Below are 19,059 nucleotides of genomic sequence, written 5' to 3'. Positions count from 1 at the left end.
TAACAAATTTGACTGTTTACTAAAAATAATAATAATAATTTGTTCTTTTGGTGTAAATGCAAGTGTAGATGCATGGGTTATGGGAATTGATCAGATGCATCACCCTTATAACCTTATTGCTTGCAAGTTATATAGAGATGAAAATGACACAATAACAAATCCCAAATAAATCTGGAAGTTCCACTAGCCAGCTCAAGAAGACTTGTCTAGTCTCTAGAGGTCAATTGCGAACAGTCGAACTATCTTATTAGAACTTGTCAATAAACGAGCACTGTTTCTTAATATTCAATAATGATGTTTAATTTCATTTTCAAATTTGGTATCATTGCATGGTTTAGACTTTAGACCTTAGACGTGAAATAATTAAATTACTCCATAATTTTAAAAAAACAAAAAAACACACACACACACACACACACAAATGCATTATCAAGGTTGTGTGTATTTGTTTTTCAGAAGGAAAAAAAAAAAAAAAAAAAAAGTCAGAGCCCCACCCAAAACAGCCCCTCCCCCCTCATGGTACGATTTTTTTTTTTTTTTTTTGTATTTTATATTTGTTTAATATAGCTATATTATTTGTCAAAAATCATCACATGCAACATTTTTTAAGATTCAAAAGTTATAAAATATAATTCAAGATAAAAAAGAAAAAAAGAAAAAGAAGAAGCAAACATTTTAATTGATGAGAAAATTATTAAAAAAATACTGTTATCTTTCAATCAGACCTCAAATATCTATATAATAATTTACTGTTATTTATTTATTTATTATAAAAATGCGTATATTATAATAAAATTTGGAAAAAATATAGTATCAATGATTTTATATTGTTATCAAGTTAAACTCTAGTGTTTGAGATGGTAAAATGGCTACTATATGATATTAAATTGTTATAATTTAATCATTTTATGAGTTTCTTTTTTTTTTCTTCTGAGAAAAAATCATTTTATGAGTTTAATGTAATGATATAAGTTGTAATTAACATTTTTTTTTAAATTACTAAAAGGTAAAAACCATTACCTAAGAATAATAAGTGAAAATGTGACTATTAAAAAAATAACATGGTTTATTCTTATATGAAAATAAATCCAACAAAATAGAATGTAGTTGCTATCTTTTTATGGACTTTTAACATTAAGAATATTAATATAAGTGTCATTTTATGTATGAATTGATCTTATGTATTATATATACTAGTGGTATAACTTATGTATATTCACAGTACAATAAAAAATAATCACAATTGCACATATATTTATGATCAAATTATACCTAGTGTAAGAGTTACACATTTTTTAAAAGTTATAGATGAGTTTTACTCTCTCTCTCTCTCTCTCTCTCTCTCTCTCTCTCTCTCTCTCTCTCTCTCTCTCTCTCTCTCTCTTCTCTCTCTCTTCTCTCTCTCTCTCTCTCGGTTTTATATATATATATATATATACACACATGAGTTTACTCTTTCTTCTTCTTTTTTGTTTATTGGATTTTTTTTTTATGGTCTATTTTATTAGACTATTCATCTTTTGCACAATATTAACTCACCTGGAACAAAAATTAAAAAAAAAAAAAAAAACTTAAATAGGACATGTGACGCAAAATTAAACAACAATTGAAATCCAACTTAGAATGTAACTGGATTTTCTTTAAACTTTGACTTTATATATATATATATATAGATGGATTTAAGTTACACATTTTGTGAACCATTCATTACTATTAGATCTAAGGGTCAAAAAACACGCATAGTAGTATCATTATTACTCCCTAAAAATTAGTGATTTAGGCATTAACTCTTTTATTAAAAAAAAAAAAAAAAAAAAAACCACAGCATGAACTTCTTCTTTTTTTTTTTTTCGTCCATATCATCATCTTCTTCCTCTTGTCTTTCTTTTTGCACTATACTTTTAGGCCTCCATCATGAATGGTGGTTGGAATAATTCTGAAAAAAAACATCTCAAGTCTTTTCTTCTTCTTAGACTCGTTGTTCGAAAAAATTTTGAAAATAACTCTCAAGTCCTTTTCTTCTTGCTAGGCTCGCTGTTGAAAGAATTCTGAATATAAAGTCTCTATATATAAACAAAATATTTTAGTCAAGATTCTCTCTTAAAGATGATGTGAAAGTTCTTCTCACGGTTCCTCCACAAAGAAATTTCTTCAACAGAAAACGCGCCATCCACCTACAAACTCCTATATAGATACAAGACTATTATTAATGGTGGTAATGGAAATCCAAATTTAAGAAATATCTTTTCACTACAATATTTTTAGAGCACATGTGGTCCCCTCAACGTCAACTATGAAATTACCTAGTAACACCAGACAAATAAACAATAGAAAAGCTTTTTGGTTGCTTTCCGACCCAACTATGAGAATTTTATGAATGGTGGAGGCCTGAAAGTATAGTTCAAAAAGAAAGACAAGAGGAAGAAGATGATGATATGGATGAAAAAAAAAAAGTTAATGTTGTGGGTTTTTTTTTTCCCTTTTAATAAGAAGAGTTAATGTTTAAATCACTAATTTTTAGAGAGTAATAATGATACTACTATGAGTGTTTTTTGACTCTTAGATCTAATAGTAATCAATGGTTCACAAAAGGAGTAACTATTGTGAATTTACACCAGGTGTAACTTAAACACATTTTATATATACGTGGCGTGTGTGTGAAATCCATAATATATGTGTAGTTACATATGCTTGTAAGGTTGTCAAAATCGGAATCCTACATACGATCGTGGGAGGTAAGTGGGATCGTGAATCATAAGATCCTACATTATTTGAGGAAAAAAAAACAAAAACAAAATGTGAGCATCATTTAATATACATTCATTCATTTAAAAAAAAAAAAAAAAACAAACAAACAAATATTTGCATCAATTTAATATAATTACCATACATCACTACATCTATTTATAAGCATCATTTGAAGAGGCCAAAAACCTCAAAATGTGATACCTTATTGGGATGTTATTTTTTATTTAGGTCTAACTGACACTCTCTCTCTCAACATTGGAATGACAAAACTTGGTTTATTGGGATGTTATTTTTCATTTGAGTCTATCTGAGCTTTTTGTCAAGTTAAAGAAGATTACAAGAAACCAAGATTGTTTGAGATCGTTAGAATCATACGATCCTACTGATCCTGAAAGATCACAAAAATTCTTGAAAGATCCGGATCATTTTAGACAAGTGGGGTCATAAAATTGTAGGATCGTAGGATCCAGATTGAGATTTTGACAACCATATTTGTAGGTATATGTAAGACTATGTGTGTAAATTATAAATTTTGTCTCCCCTCAAGTCAAATTTTGACTCTGTCATACATTGAAGAAATATTTCACCCAGCAATTAAAATTGCAAATTTTTCTTAATCAATAAAGTCACCGATTCATCAATGGCTACATAGAGGAGTAGGTAGATTAAATATTAGCACACCATAAACATACATGTACTCCGAATACAAACTGTGCCTTATTAACCCGTAATTCTGAGAAATGAGAACTATTCTATTCATCCTAAATTATATAACTTGGATTTTTTTGTTCTTGGTCCAGGGGTGGGCCTACCGAGACACACCATAATTAAACTCGACTAATAATCAACGTATAGAATTTCCTAGAATGTACCTCTGTGCACAGTAGACAACAATAGATGGAGTGGTAAATGGCAATTCAAGATATTTAATATGATATTGGAATGTGAATAAGTGGAGGGACACAATTTTTGCCACAAATGCTTCAAACTTGTTGAAATGATCATCAGTGGAAGAAAAAATTATAAATTTATTTAAAAGTGATTAACTATCACTCATAATTAGATCATTTCAACTAGTTATGAAAAAATTATGGCAAAAGTTATATCCCTAAACTTATTGTACGAATGTAGGATGACATAGTGGAACGACTCCAAGACTATCAAATGGCCAATGATACCCCGCTGCCACTACTTGAAGCTACTCACCTTGCTCACTGGCTTTCACCATCGCCTACATAGTATAAAGCCAACTGTGATGGAGCAATCTTCCCTGACATCAATTGTGCTAGATTGGGTGTCGTCATTAGAGACTCTGAAGGAATGGTAATTGCTGCATTATCAAAACGAGTCCCTTTACCCCCATCAATAGAAAATCTGGAAGCACTGGCTTGCAGAAAATTGATCACCTTAGCAAATGAAATTGGGTTGCAAGATGTAATCTTCGAGGGAGACTCTGAAGTTGTGTTTAAACATATCACTACCGGCTTGACTTGCCTGGCCTCATTTGGACACATTGTTGAGGAATCACGGTCACTTGTCTCAAGGTTACGACGTGCATCTTTTTCTCATGTAAAACGTTGTTGTAATGTAGTGGTTGATAAGCTCGCAAAACTTGCGAATTACTCGCTTGATCCTCAAATTTCGTTAGAAGACATCCATCGCAATGCAACCAATCTTGTAATAATCAACAGAAATTTTCTGTCCATTTAATATAAAGCCTCGGCTGGTTTCTCCAAAAAAAAAAAATGTAGGATGACATATCCGTGATGACTTCTTTTTTTTTTAATTAATGTTTGCAACCAAAGGACAGGGTAAGGTGATTTTAATTCCAGATTTAAACCCAACAAACAAAAGCTTGATGAAGCCCTAGATTAGAAGGATGTGCATACCTTCAACTTCATATTGGGATGATAAAGTGCTTTCATATTACAACAGCCTAGTGTTGGGTTTATCTTAATAAAAACAAGTAATGTTACTAATCTTATGGGGTAGCAAAATGGATTAAGGACCATGTCTTATAAAGCAATGGCGGCTCCAAAATTTTCTTTTAGGGGGGTCAATAGTATCTTGAATTAGGATTTTGTTGTTGGGGAGTAAAAATAAAATGATTATTTATTTATTTATTTTATATACAATTGTCATATTACATACAATAATCTAACATAGTATTCTAAATAGTATACAATACAACTATATTGTAAAATAGTCTAAAAAAATTATTAATAGTTTTAAAGATTGGTAAGAAAACAACGATGGAATGCATATAAATACATATAAATAAATAACTAATCATAATATTTGTCAGGTTAATAATAATTTATTATAATCATATGTAATATCAATTAAATAAAAATATATGATAAAGAAGAATAGTAACATACCTTAGAGTAGGTCTGAGAGTAAACGTTAGAATAAGGAAATTAAATAGTAACTTATATAAGATTTTGCTTTTGAAGTGTGTGGATTTTTAACCACACATGTGTTCATTCTCTTGGAATTGGAGCAAGTACTAAAAGACTTTTTGGACTTGAAAAATTGTAGAATACTTATCAAATTACTTGATTAGATAGAAAGAAAATATAGAAGGGAGAAAGAGAGAATGAGAAAATAATCATAGATTTAAATATGTTAGTTATAAGTTTAGATAAAAAAGTCAATTACTACTTGTCATTTAATTTTTATTGTAAAAATATTGTGAAAAATATTGTGAAAATAACACTAATATGATCATATTTCAAGTTTATTTTAATTGGGTTTAAACAAAATTTAGGGACAGGATGTTCAAAATTTTCTTTTAAGGGTTAAAACAAAAACAAAAAATTTAAAATTTTACACATATATATATATATATATATATATTTTGTTGGCGGCTGCGGCTGGCTATAGAGCTGCCCGTGATCTACATATATGGTGCACATACACATAGACATTAACATATGCCTCTATATAGCAAGCAGAGTGAGGGAATTACGTGTCTGTGTTTGACAGGATCAAAATCCCTTCTTTATAGAGATTGTTGATAACATGGGCAATAATTTAGAGAGGGAAGGGTTTAAGTACCATTTTGCTGGTGCTAGTACTTCCTCAGGTGAAGATGGTGTCATTAAAGAGCAAGATCGGCTGCTACCTATAGCTAATGTGGGGTGGATCATGAAGCAGATGCTGCCTCCTAATGCAAAAATCTCCAAAGAAACCATGCAAGAATGTGTGTTTGAGTTCATACGCTTTGTCACTGGAGAAGCTTCAAACAAGTGTCATAAGGAGAAGTGCAACACAGTGAATGGGGATGATATTTGTTGGGCTTTGGCAACTCTAGGTTTTGATGACTATGCTGAGCCTTTGAGAAGGTATTTGCAAAGGTATAGAGAGTTGGAAGGAGAGAGAGCTCAGCAAAGTAAGGGAAGCAACAATGAAGAAAAGAATGAAACATCAGACTATGGAGTTGAAACACCAAGGAAAGCTGCAGTTCCAACTACTCCCTTGAAGTTCAATGTGATTGATAGGAGTAATAGCTCTCTGCCAAGGCGATTTTGAATATATGAAGCATGGTAATAATTTCTAGTCTAGTATTAATTAAGATTTTGATGGTGATGATGTTGTATACATGATCATATAGTTGGAGGGAGGGTTTGAGAGGGTTGGTTTTAGGTTTTTAATTTTTTTTCCCCACTTGTGTGCTGTACTAAATCTTGGATGTTGTCTTGAATTCACCACTTTAACTTAAGAATTATGTGAATAAAGCTAATCCTCATATCTTTTTTTTCCCCCTAAAATAATGAGTTCTGATGTTGGAAATGTTATAAGAAACTATACATGTTAACAGTATATTTATTGGTTTGTAATCTGGGAATATATGTAGGATTTAGGGTTTGTTGGATTGCTTACTCGAAATTGTTGATTTGTTTCATATGATTTTGTTCTTAATCAAAACTTAAGAAGAAGCTTTATGATGAATGGGACAATTTGAGAGGAGTGTTGTTCATGATCAATGCATGGAGAAGTGTTGGGCCATTTTTCCCCAAATAACAACAATTGGAACATTGAAAGACATATTGAATTAAATTTCAGTTGTGATTGATTCAAGGTAGATTATTAAGGTCTTTGGCACTTTTCTTGTAAAATCATCATTGATATGATTCTCTTTTTGATTTTGAAGTTTATAAATGCTCTAGTTGCATCTTTCTGATATAATTTAGATATGATATGATTCCACAATAGTAACAACCAAAGCCTTAATGTCAAAATTTTGTTGTAAAATCATCATTGATATGATTCTCTTTTTGATTTTGAAGTTTATAAATGCTCTAGTTGCCTCTTTCTGGTATAATTTAGATATGATATGATTCCACAATAGTAACAACCAAAGTCTTAATGTCAAAATTTTGGGATCGGTTATGGATTCTAAACAAATTAGTTAGATTTTCAACAAACTAGTTAGGATTATGATTCCATGAGTGATTAAATGTTTGGGGTGCCACTAACCAATATTTATCTTAGAACAGTAATTAGCATTTTATTGTTTTCTAATTTCATTCATTTTTTTTTTCTTCTTTTCTTCTGGTTGATCATGCAGTCTAATTGATGATACTTAATAATATGTAATACAATTTCTGATCGTTGCAATTTTAGGTTGATTTACTTGTCTTAAACAGTTATACTATTCATTGAATGAATTGGAAATTATACTCAATTCTAGGCGAGAAGTAGAACTAAGGACATAACCTGTAGCTTCTGTCATCTAGACCAAGTAATCAACAACAAAGATGCTAACTAATGTAGAGAAGTTTTGTCATCATCCTAGCTAATTAAGTGAATCAACATCCAATACTCCTACAGTTAAGAAATGCCAATTCCAGGTTTACTCCAAAGGATGTATTTACCTAAAGCTAGGGTTTATTTTGAACACCCCAAATCTAAGGACCACTGTCAGTTTGTTGTTAATAACCCTATGATGGATAGGCCGTACTGAAAATTTTCCACATATTCCCACAAGCGTGGATGGCTTAAATGTCAAGCTCTTTTGGAAGTTTTATACATCGGTTTTTTGTCATATATATATAGAGGAAAAGGAAGAGAGAATGCAAGAGTAAAACTAATTTTAGGCTTTCTAGCTAGGGTTTCTGTCCTATTAAATTCTACTGCTTTATCTTTGTCATCATAACTGCAAAAGATGAGAGAAAGATACGAATTTTTATACAGTAAAATAACAATGAACGAAAAAGATAGATGCCATTAAACAAGTTATACTTTAATGCTGTACTTTGTAGTAATAAAAATGTTAGAATTCCTTGTATCTTTTATAATAACAAGGATCTAAGATTTGTACTGGCCAGTGCCTTGGAATTCCACGGTAGGAATGTTACTATTGGTGAATGATTAAACATATATAATAAACAAGTTAACCGCACTTCATGCCATTGAACCAAACAACATTTAATGTGACAGAGAGCACATGGTAGTGATGAGTTCTCCATGTGACATCTAGCAGGTAGACGTGACTGGAAAATGTTCCAATGCACCTGATCGGACACGTGCTGGATCTAGAGTTGATGCATTTCACAATTCAGCTAAACAATTTCGTTATCGTTGGCACTTTAATTTTTAATGCATGATATGAAAGTGTGCCATACACATGGCTGGTTGTTTTTTTGGATAATTCAGACATACATGGCATGGCTTCAGTCAGTGCTTGTTGTAGAAAACCTGAACAGATTACTTGGGGAACACTCAACTACGAAAAAGAAAGAAGGATTTTTGGGGGGGAGTAAACAAGTACAAAAGGTCAGACAGTGATGAACTTTTGAGTGCTTGAAGTCGTATAATAATTCCTAGTTGACCAAAGGCCAACCCAAGCATTGGCCATTACAAAGCTTCTGTAATCTGCATTATAGATAGCCACTTGAACATGTTAATCATACCGAACACCAACACAAAAGCAGAGAGATAAAGAAAAAACTGTGGCAATTAACCTACATTTCGAGCTAGTAAAATAAAGAAAAAGGCATAGTACAAAGTTAGTTTACCTAATAATATCTGTATATATGTTTATGAATACATTAATTTCCTTAATAGTGTTCGAGTGCCAAGAGGAATAGAGAGACGTTTCTATAATGCTACTGCAGCTTCTATAAAGTTCTTCTCACAAGGTGGATTGTGGTTGTAAAAAAATGATTTCTCTCGGAAAATTGGGTTATATTCCAAGAAATGCCATCGATCATAGGCATACAATTTAAAGAGTAAGATCATACTTCATAATGTACACTTAAAGAAAAAAACACCTTCCCAATGTCCCTTTATTACCAGCAAGGCAGCAACAAAAATGTTTATAAATCACAAGAGAGTGTGTTATTAGGTACTAATAAGCATTTACTAATTTTATTGATGTAAACCTGTCAACATATGGATGTAGCTCAAAGAGAGGAGCACTAATTTTGCATGTATTTGATAGAAATGATAGAAAAATAAAAATACAAAAAATGAATATAAATTTCTTTAATTTAATTGAAAAGAAAATTGAAGAATAACAAACATAGTTTATTTAAATTTACTAATTGATATGTCTCTATTACATAAGACATAGTCATCTTTTCTCAATTTTATAAAAGAAATCATTAACGCATCTCTTAACTAAATTAGTAAAGAGGAAACATTGTAAAGGGAACACATTATTTATTTACTAACTTGTAACCCCGTGCATATGCATGAAGTTACTTAAAAGATATATATTAAAATGCACAGTATAATTTTTACATATATAATTTAAATATTATTGATAGTTATGCTTATATTTTTTTTAATTCTTTAAAAAGTCTTGTAAGAATATTATTAAATAGAAAATGTAAATTATCAATTAAAATTTATTTTTTATTTTTTTTTATGTTCTTTAATTAGACTCTTTGGTTTTTGTATGCAATAACTCACTTGAATATATATTTATGATGTGTGGTCCCACATTTGACTCCAAAATTAAGAAAATAAAAATTTCTCTAAAAATAAATAATTTTGAATATATATTTATGATGTGTGGTCCCACATTTGACTCCAAAATTAAGAAAATAAAAATTTCTCTAAAAATAAATAATTTAGAACACATGATGCAAAATTGGACTTTAATTGTAGAATCTAATTGGATTTTCTTTAAACTTTAGCTATTAATATATATATATATATATGTAGGGATTGAGTTTGAGCACTTCTTTTATTGGGTGAGTAAACTCAAGCTCAACTAGTCCAATACAATAAATTTATAGAGAATGAGTTTAAGAACTAGGCCTTAGTGAGGGTTACAACAACTAGACATGATTATGAGTGGATTGAATAACAAGGACATGGACTAAAGTGTGAAATTCTGTCCTCGGCCCTCTTCTGAGGAGCTTGTTGTTCTTATTCTTCCTTCACTGCTTGGTTATAAAAATTTCAAAGATGATACAAGTTGCTACCGTATTCTTTGTTTCTAATTCCCGATCCCCTTTTCCTGGAGGATTTCATACATTATATATTCCCTTTTTGTTGATCTTGACCCTCCATTTGTTGATTGTATGCAGGTCACTACTCGAGTGCTTGTTCATCAGCCGCCTTCCTAAACTTTCTGTGAGTTGCAGCAACTAAGACAGTACTGCTCAGGGGTCATTTCTTCATTAATGTGGTCAGAACGTTAGTTGTGGACATTTAATGCTGAGGTGATAGTTTCTCCTTAAATTGCTCCTCCACCATGCTCCCATGGCTGACCCATTGTATTTGTCATTTTTTTTTGGGATGCTCTGGGAGGCTGCCTTTCATGGCGTTCCGCTCTTCCCTTCTATGATCTCAATTGGCCGAGAACAGGATTGTCCTCAGCGATGTTTCTTGGCAATTTGAACTTTTTTCGTTCATCTTCGGACATTTCTTCCTCCTCGGCGTGAGCCTTGGGCTTAATATAAAATGGGCTGGGATTGCCAAATTCTTTGACCCCAGAATATATATATGAGTCCGTTTGGATTGAACTTATTGTTGCTGAAACTGAAAACTGAAAACACTGTAGCAAAATAATTTTTAAATGTGTAAATAGTACCGTGGGACCTATTTTTAATATTTTTTTATTACATGAATAGTGCATAAACAGTGCGTGAACAGTGCACGCACTGTTCATGCACCGATTTTTTTGCCTCCAAAGTCAAACAAAGCGGCCACTTTTTTTTTTTTTTTTTTTTTTTTTTAAAAAAAAAAAAAAAGAAAAAAAAGAAAAAAAAAGAGGAGGAAAACGCAGCCGCCAGACGCAGACGTTGAGGCCAAACTGCAACTATATATATAGATTACATTATATTAATTTCTATTTTTATACCCATTCATATTGTATAAGAAAAAAAAGAGTTGCTAGATTAAACAACATGCTGGTGATCTCAATTGCTACTACACAACTTATCCAATTTTCTCTATAAAACAAGAGAAATGCTTATGATTTAATATTTTTTGGCTAAACTATATATCTTGTCCCTAAATATATCACAAAGTTTCAAGTTCATCTCAAAATATTTTATTACCAAGTTGGTCTTGCTTTTGTATAATTAAAACGGGTCAATACATGGTCCAAATTGGCATAACATAGAGACTTTGTTAAAAACTTTATTCCTCAAATCTCAAGGGGTTGGCTTAGTTGTTTTTAATGCTTCATGCGATCTTGGATTTGAAAACTTTTGCCAGCATCTTAGGGTCACCCTTACGGGATTTCTCATTGTAATAAGTTGATACGTGTGAAACGGGAGACCGTATACACCCGATGAAATAATTAGATGCTCGAAGTGGTTTGGACACCCTTGTTTGTCACCAAAAAAAAAAACTTAATTCTTCTTTTATTATAGACCTCTAAATTACTCTAAGAGCCTTATAATTTAATTGGCACTTCTTAATGTTTTAAACAAAGGTGTTTAGGGTTTGGATCTTTCTTTCTCTGACTAGTGAATAATAATAATAAAAAAACCTCTGAAATACGCCATATTCAAATATAGTTTTGGTAAGATTATAATCTGATCAATTTTTAGCCAAAAAGTGGCATTAGGAGATCCATTTTGCTTTGCAACAACTAATTTCCATTTTATGGTATATATTTATTATTTGGTAGATCTAAAATGATATCCTAATGTAAGGACTCAATTTGAATTGAGTGTTGGGTTTTCAGCCCAACAAGCCCAAACAATACATTTATAGAGAGTGGGCTGACAGGCTTAGGTGCTGGCCGTTGATCACCATGCCCAAACTTCTTTTAAAAATGGCTAAGTGTTTTCTTACAACTGAGGGAATGCTCCTCGGCCTGTGGCCGAGGAGGCCTTTCTTTTCCCCCCCCCCCCTCTTTGCTTTACTAGCTCTTCTTTTATAGTTTTAATCTTCCTATCTTTTGCTTCCATCTGTTGATTGTCTATTCGCCTTTTTCTCTGGTCGCCCATCCCATCAGAAGCTTTATCGACACTCAAGTGGCTCACTCTGACCAACGTTATCCTGCCAAGGGGTTACCTCTCCATTAATGCGGCCAGGGGGGTTAGTTGAGTGCATTAAATGCGAGAGTGACAGCTTGCCTTGGGGTTAGCCACTCCCCGTTTTATATATATATATATATATATATATATTTTTTTTTTACTTTATGTTGGAGATTTTTTGAACATTTCTTAAGATCAAGCTAGTATTGCAAGACTACAGGGTTCAGTTAAATTGATGAGTAATGCTACAAGACTACAAGTACGATGTTTTTTCACAACAGTTAAAGTTTGCAAGCTTTTACCGGTTTTTATCTGACCCACTACGAATATCACTTTTTTAACTACGAATAACAACTTGTCACCTTAGCAGTTGTGAAATTTTTTGTAACTCTAGATGATTGAAAATAATTTAAATTTATTATTTTGTTTGTGTCCTACATAATTGGTTTTCTAAGAGACTATAATTATTAATTTGGTTGAATTTTTATTTTTATTTTTTAAAATTTGATGTTCATATTTAGTGTTGTTTATTTTCTCTTAATATGCAGGTGGCATTGGACTTAACTGAAGATGAGAAACATCAGCTTCAGAATATGGTAGTTGAGGAAGGCGGGTAATAATGATTACATTACACGTAATTTTATTCTTTGTCTACAAGTTTATTGTGCAGTGTACAGTTTATATGGTTGCTATATACTTCTTTCATTGTGAGATACTAATAATTGATGGTCAAATCATAAGGGTTGGTAGATGCTTAGTTTTAAAGATTTTAAAAGGTAAATAGCTTTCACATGTGTGTGATGTTTGAGAAACCAAATATTCATGGTCCAGTGAGATGCTTTTAAGCCTTAGTCATGTGATAGGTTTGCTGTTTAAAAATATGTTTGTTAGGGTTTTCACTGAGTTTTTTAAAAAAAAAAAATTTAAATCCATTTGTTATAGAAGTCCAGTTTCAGTGTTTCCATCAGCTGAGCATGTTGGTGTAAACGATCTCTAGTTTTTTAAGTGTAATCAAAGGCGAGCTGAGCTCTCACCCAGGTGCTCAGGCTAAAATAGGCACCACTAAGGCGCCTTTGAGGATTGAAGCCTTGAGGTGAGGTGCCTTTAGAGCCTAGGCAAGCGCCCAAGTGCCTTGGACAGCTTGTAAAGTGCTTGAGGTGAGAGCCTCAATGAAATTCAGCCACAAAAAAAGGAAGGCAGTTGTGAAACATGGGGGGAGGGGAAAAAAAAAAAAAAAAACCCTTCTAACTTTAATTCAAGTTAGTGGGTTTCTCTTTCTTGTTTTCTTCTTTGTCTCACCCCTCTTTTTAATTTAGTAAGACGATTCTAAGATTTAATCATGGGATAGGAGTGATAAGTTTGCAGTTTTTGATTTTAACTTGTTATGGTTTTCATTGAGACTTGAGAGTTCATTCATCCGTAGTTATATAAGTCTAATTGTCACTATAAGAACTGCTTCCTTTTGAAATGGCCAAAACTGACTGGTTTTTGAAAAAAGGAGTGTGATTTTTTATTTTCTTTCAACTTTTTGGTGTAACATTGACATATATTCATGTTCATGCACTTGTTCTTAATGTCCCCAACTTTAAAATTAATGTCTGCGCAGGGGGATCTTTTGCCCAATTGTTGGTTGCGGTTTACGTTTGACTTCTTTGGAGAACTTTGAAGATCATTATAATGCACGGCATACTGCCTCCTGTTCAGTATGCTCTAGAGTTTACCCAACATCGCGTCTGCTCAGCATACATGTATCTGAACTACACGATTCGTTCTTTCAGGCTAAAGTTGCACGTGGTTATGCCGTGGTATATTTTCTTTACTATCTTATATGTTGATGTTTGTGACTGAATATTTACAAAAACTTTTTATTCTTAAACCTGTGATAGGATAGGAGTGCTTTGTAGTTTGTACCTTTGTCATTCTTAAGTTTATGTGACAGTCCTTCAACTTTCATTTTGTAGTATTCCTACATCATTGATATTACTCTTATTATTGTGTGTGGTGCGAGAACAACTTCCCAAAACATGAGAATTCTACTTGTTTTGTGCTTTGTTTTCTATATTTCTCCCTTTTGGGTGGTCATCTGGGACAAACATGCAGTTTTCTTATATGGGACATGCTCTTTTACCAACCTCTGTCCCCTCAACCTCACTCACAAGGATCATGCACACACACACAGAAACCTATGCCAAGAGAGAGACGGAGAGGCAGAGAGAGATTAAATGAAATGAATAATAATCAGGATACTTAAGGATGATGCAACCTTTCTTTTATCAAGACTCTTGAAGTCTCATGTTTCCTAGATTGCATTTTGTCCATTTATTTGCTTTCTGGGTAGCAGAATCTAAATTGATGATCATTACTTGCAGCAGTAGTAAATTCCTGTATTTTAATGTTTAATGTGCAGTTTTCATTTATCTTATGTTTAGTCATTATCATTTGATTTCACATAAATATCCTCCTAAATTTTGCTTGACAGTATGAATGCCTGGTGGAAGGCTGTGGTTTGAAGTTCAAGAGCTATAAAAGTCGACAAAGGCATCTAGTGGACAAGCATAAATTTCCCACTTCATTTGAGTTTTACAAGAAGGCCCATCTATCAAAGAAGCAGAGGCAAAAACTCCAACGCAAACAAGCTACTCATAAGAGGGAGGAAGATTCATGTATGGAAGTAGACAATGAATCCATTGATGGCCTCATCTCTGGAATCTCCAAACTAAGCACTTCAGACTCGCCTTCATCTGTCAGCTTTGGTCGCCGCCACACTCGTGGATTGACTTTTGTCCCTCGTGCTGTTCAGCGTGAAAAAATGCCAGGCCCGACATCAGCTGGAACAAAGAGATAGCAATTCTGCTTTTCAGCCAAATTTGGTTTCACTATAAAGCCCTCTCCTTTCACCATCTCTGTTGATTGATTCTGCTACAGCTTTTGAAGGTGATTTAAAAAGAGGGGGGAAAGAAGGTTATTAGAAAGACTTTCAATGCGGTAGATGATGTTTAGGTTCTCTCTCTGAGAATCTACCTTGTGAGTTTCTATCAGAGGTATCAGTTGGCAGGAAGTTTGAGCTTTTCCTTTCCCCATGTCCCCTCATAGGCTCAAATGGAGACCTCAGAAGAATCATTTATGTGCATGATATTATTGTAATGAAGTATAATCGCTTGTCAGGAGCGGTTGGTTTTAATTTGAAGAGAACTTTAGTTCTAACTTTTAATCCCCATCCCCACGTGAAGTATGGAAACAAAATTCCTTTTGGGCTCTAGAAGAAGCTGACTAATGCATGTTTTCTTTAATTTTCGACCTCTTCTTTTCCTCCTTTTCAACCCTTTCGATCCGGTGTTATACCATGCAATTACGATCTCTATTTGAGATGTAAAAGCTAGGGTTAAGAGTTAAAGTGGTTTTAAAAAATTACTAATATCTGTTTTTACATCTCTATCACCATGACTATTGGATCTCAATCCGTCCCAAAAAAGATTTTTTTGTTTGACTCACAAAAATCGCTAATATATTATGTAGGTGTAGTGGCAACAAAGCTGGTGGTTTGGTAATGATGGCAGTGACTGCTTAGCTTCTTTTTTTACTCCAAGAAATGTTGTTGTTGTTGTTGTTTTTTTTTGCTTTTTTTTCTTTTTTTTTAGATTAAGAATTTTCATTGAAACAAACAATGAAAATTGTGGAAATAAATTATAGAAAAATAATTTTTGACAAAATGAATGAAGGTGAAGACTTTAAATCTCTAAACTATTTTAATTTACCTCAATGAATAATTATTAATTAACTTTTATAATTTCAAGTAAAATGCACTTAAGATTTATCTTCCTACTGAAAGATATATAGCACATGAATACTAAACACTAAACAGTGTTTCAATGAAGAAGAAAAATAATACCCGGCAAAAATGATGGTATGTTTATGAAATTGTGCTTATTTGTTAGCCAAAAAAAAAAATTGAGAAGAATTTGTTAGTCAATTTTATCATTATAAATTAAATAGAAAGAATAATTTTAGGACTTTCATGATATATTTCACAATATTACCATCTTTGTCTCCATGTGTGTGGGGGTAAGATTAGTATTTTTTTTTTTTTTTGCTAATAGGTAAGATTAGTATTTTGTGCAAGTGTGATATATAAGGTCCGTTTGGGATCCGCTTATTTTGCTGAAACTAAAAACTTTTTGCTAAAAGTACTATAGATAAAGGTAAAAATTAACTGAAATAGTACCATAAGACCCATAAATAATAGTAAGATAAACTGAATAGTAAAATAAGTTAGTAAAAATAATCTTACCCCCATGTGTAAGATATAATCATAGATAATATATATGTAATATAGGTTAAATAAATATAAATTAAAATTCCTAATATTAGAACGCAAATAATGTCACGTGTTTGTACTTGTACCTAACTAGTGCCTACAAAGTTAATCACATCATCTTCTCAAAAAAAAAAAAAAAAGGTTAATCACGTCAGGCTCTCTATTGTTACACGTCATATTACTCTTACCGTGGGTCGAATACAAAACGGTGTCGCACCACGATCTTGAAGGGTTTTAGCTATTATAATAGTACCTCAATAAATCCTCAATCTCATCTCGTCGAAATTAATAAAATTTGTTTGTGATTGTGATATCAAAAGAGAAAAAAAGAAGGGAGAGATGGAGGCCATAGACTCGGTGTTCGATCCACTCAGAGAATTCGCCAAGGACAGCGTCCGCCTCGTCAAACGCTGCCACAAACCCGACCGCAAAGGTATCTATCTAATCACTAATCATATTCAAAACCCATCTCTTTTTTTAGATCCGATGTTGGATCTCGAAATATTGGACATTTTTTTTAATTCCTAACATTTGATCTGATGTGTTGTGTTACTGTTACTGTTACTGTAGAGTTCACCAAGGTGGCGTTCCGTACGGCCATCGGGTTCGTGGTTATGGGGTTCGTTGGCTTCTTCGTCAAGCTCATCTTCATCCCCATCAACAACATCATCGTTGGCTCCTCTTGATGTACGTATAAGCTTCTTTCTTTCTCTCTATTTCTCTCCTTTTTTTCTGTATCTACTTATTTTTGTTATGGTTAAAACTTAAAAAAGAACTTGCTTTTTTTTATGGGTGTAGCTTAAGTTTTGGATTTCTGTTTGTTTGTGAACCTTTATGATTGAGCTATAACATATTATTATATCAATAATTTGGAAAATTCATGCATTGGTCCGTTGTGATGTTTAACTTTAATGAGATTCGGGTTTTGAGTTTACGATTTGTTTTCTTGCTGATTTGATATCAGAGAAGAATAGAAAGTTTGGATTTTGAATCTTTACTCTTTACTAATCTTCTCATGTTTGGGAGTTTATATAATTATGTAATGAAATGGAATAGAAAGCAATATGTTGTTGTATTTTCTCTAGACTCTAGTGTGCTCGAAAGTTTATAAAGGATGGAATGGAAAGAAGTAACAATTTTACTAGTATGTCTTTTGTCTTTTATCTGTTCAAAATGGGTATAAAATTGACATTTCATCTCCGTTTCTGAGTGTTCCTCTCACTTTTGTGAGGAATGATTAGGAGGGAATGGAATGGGCATTCACATTCGGCATCCTCTCATAGCCATTCTATTCCTTACCTCCAATTTTCATAACAGGAGTATAGATAGAATACTCCCAAAAAATGCCTATAAATCCTTTCCTTCGTTGCAAACAAGCTGTAAAAATTGCATCCATGATGAATGTTTGACTCATTTTTGAGAACCTATCGAACTTTATGAGATTAGGATTTCATTGTTTGTGTATTCTCAGAGTGGTATTTATATCTATGGAATGAGTGCTTCTTGTTTTCTACAACATGAGAAATTATGTATTTTGTTGTTGCTGTCGTCATCATCATATTGTGTTAAGGTTGTTCAGCATATGATATTGGCCTTCAGAGTTTGTATTATCATATTGTGGAGATTTCATCTCCTTTTATTGCTATGTTTGTTGGATGAAATGTGGCATTTTGACAAATGATACCATTGTTAAGTTTTAATTACAGCTTTATTGATGAAATTTGTTTGCATATATGTTTATAATTATGGTTGGTAAATTGGTTGCCTAGTCTTAATCTCTAAGCCTTGAAATAGAATATTGCTTTAATCAACTATAGATTATGAGTTTGGTGTTGTAGCTGAGGTTGGGTATTTTGTACAATTTAACGGTTGTCTCTTGTCACTGAATTTCTTATCAGATGGGAAGTGCTAAACAATCCTTTTTCTCTATTATAAGTTTGTGAATGACTTGACTGACTGCGACTGTATAAGTCTGATTGAAGTTTATGAACTTTTCAAACCCTCTTTGCTTTGTTTTCAACACCTTTCGTAGGGTCAATGTTCATCTCTGTTGGATGCATTTAATAATGGCACTACTCTGAAGATAATTGGATAAATAGATTTTCATTTTTTATTTCTTTTCTTTGGAGAGAGAATCTAGGGATTTGATTGTGTATATATATAATGTGTGCTTGAACTTTTTTTGCTCTTTGGTGAAAGTAAGTTTCTAAATGTTTGTTAAATGTGCAGGTCAGTCTAGATTGCAGGGCTAACATGAAGGATGGAAGTTCTCGGTAGAGTAGTCACAGAACACGGGGGAGAGCAAAGATCTGTATTCTGTATTTTTTGATACATTATCTGAGTACATTGTCTTGTTTTCAGATTAGACTTTTGAGTTAAATTGAGCTGGTTTATATTGCAAGGTTCATTCCAAGTCTATAACCCTTTAATTGTCAGGATGGAATACAAGTTTGTTGACTTGTCAGCCTTGCACTTTTGGACAAATGCGTTCTTCTTGTTGTGTAGTTTTCTCCATAATAATTAATTAATCATCCTTGTTGGCTTTAA

General features: G+C 32.5%; 3 protein-coding genes across 3 annotated transcripts; all 3 read left to right on the top strand.

The window, feature by feature from the left end:
- Positions 1-4,068: 4,068 nt before the first annotated feature.
- On the top strand, positions 4,069-6,490 carry LOC112003928 (uncharacterized). The gene is made up of 2 exons (XM_065767875.1): positions 4,069-4,425; positions 5,737-6,490. The coding sequence occupies exons 1-2, from the start codon at positions 4,069-4,071 to the stop codon at positions 6,280-6,282; spliced, it is 903 nt and encodes a 300-aa protein (XP_065623947.1). The 3' UTR covers positions 6,283-6,490.
- A 6,220-nt stretch (positions 6,491-12,710) lies between these two features.
- LOC112032268 (uncharacterized) lies at positions 12,711-15,492 on the top strand. The gene is made up of 3 exons (XM_065767867.1): positions 12,711-12,810; positions 13,804-14,002; positions 14,677-15,492. The coding sequence occupies exons 1-3, from the start codon at positions 12,740-12,742 to the stop codon at positions 15,040-15,042; spliced, it is 636 nt and encodes a 211-aa protein (XP_065623939.1). The 5' UTR covers positions 12,711-12,739; the 3' UTR covers positions 15,043-15,492.
- Positions 15,493-16,778: 1,286 nt separating this feature from the next.
- LOC112032274 (protein transport protein Sec61 subunit gamma) lies at positions 16,779-19,059 on the top strand. The gene is made up of 3 exons (XM_024065042.2): positions 16,779-16,945; positions 17,083-17,199; positions 18,742-19,059. Exons 1-2 carry the CDS (start codon positions 16,852-16,854, stop codon positions 17,196-17,198), a joined length of 210 nt encoding a protein of 69 aa, XP_023920810.1. The 5' UTR covers positions 16,779-16,851; the 3' UTR covers position 17,199; positions 18,742-19,059.

The sequence above is a fragment of the Quercus suber genome, unplaced genomic scaffold, assembly GCF_002906115.3.
Source record: "Quercus suber isolate HL8 unplaced genomic scaffold, Cork oak 2.0 scaffold_857, whole genome shotgun sequence".
NCBI classification, from domain to species: Eukaryota; Viridiplantae; Streptophyta; class Magnoliopsida; order Fagales; family Fagaceae; genus Quercus; species Quercus suber.
This window is presented reverse-complemented; position numbering and strand designations above follow the sequence as displayed.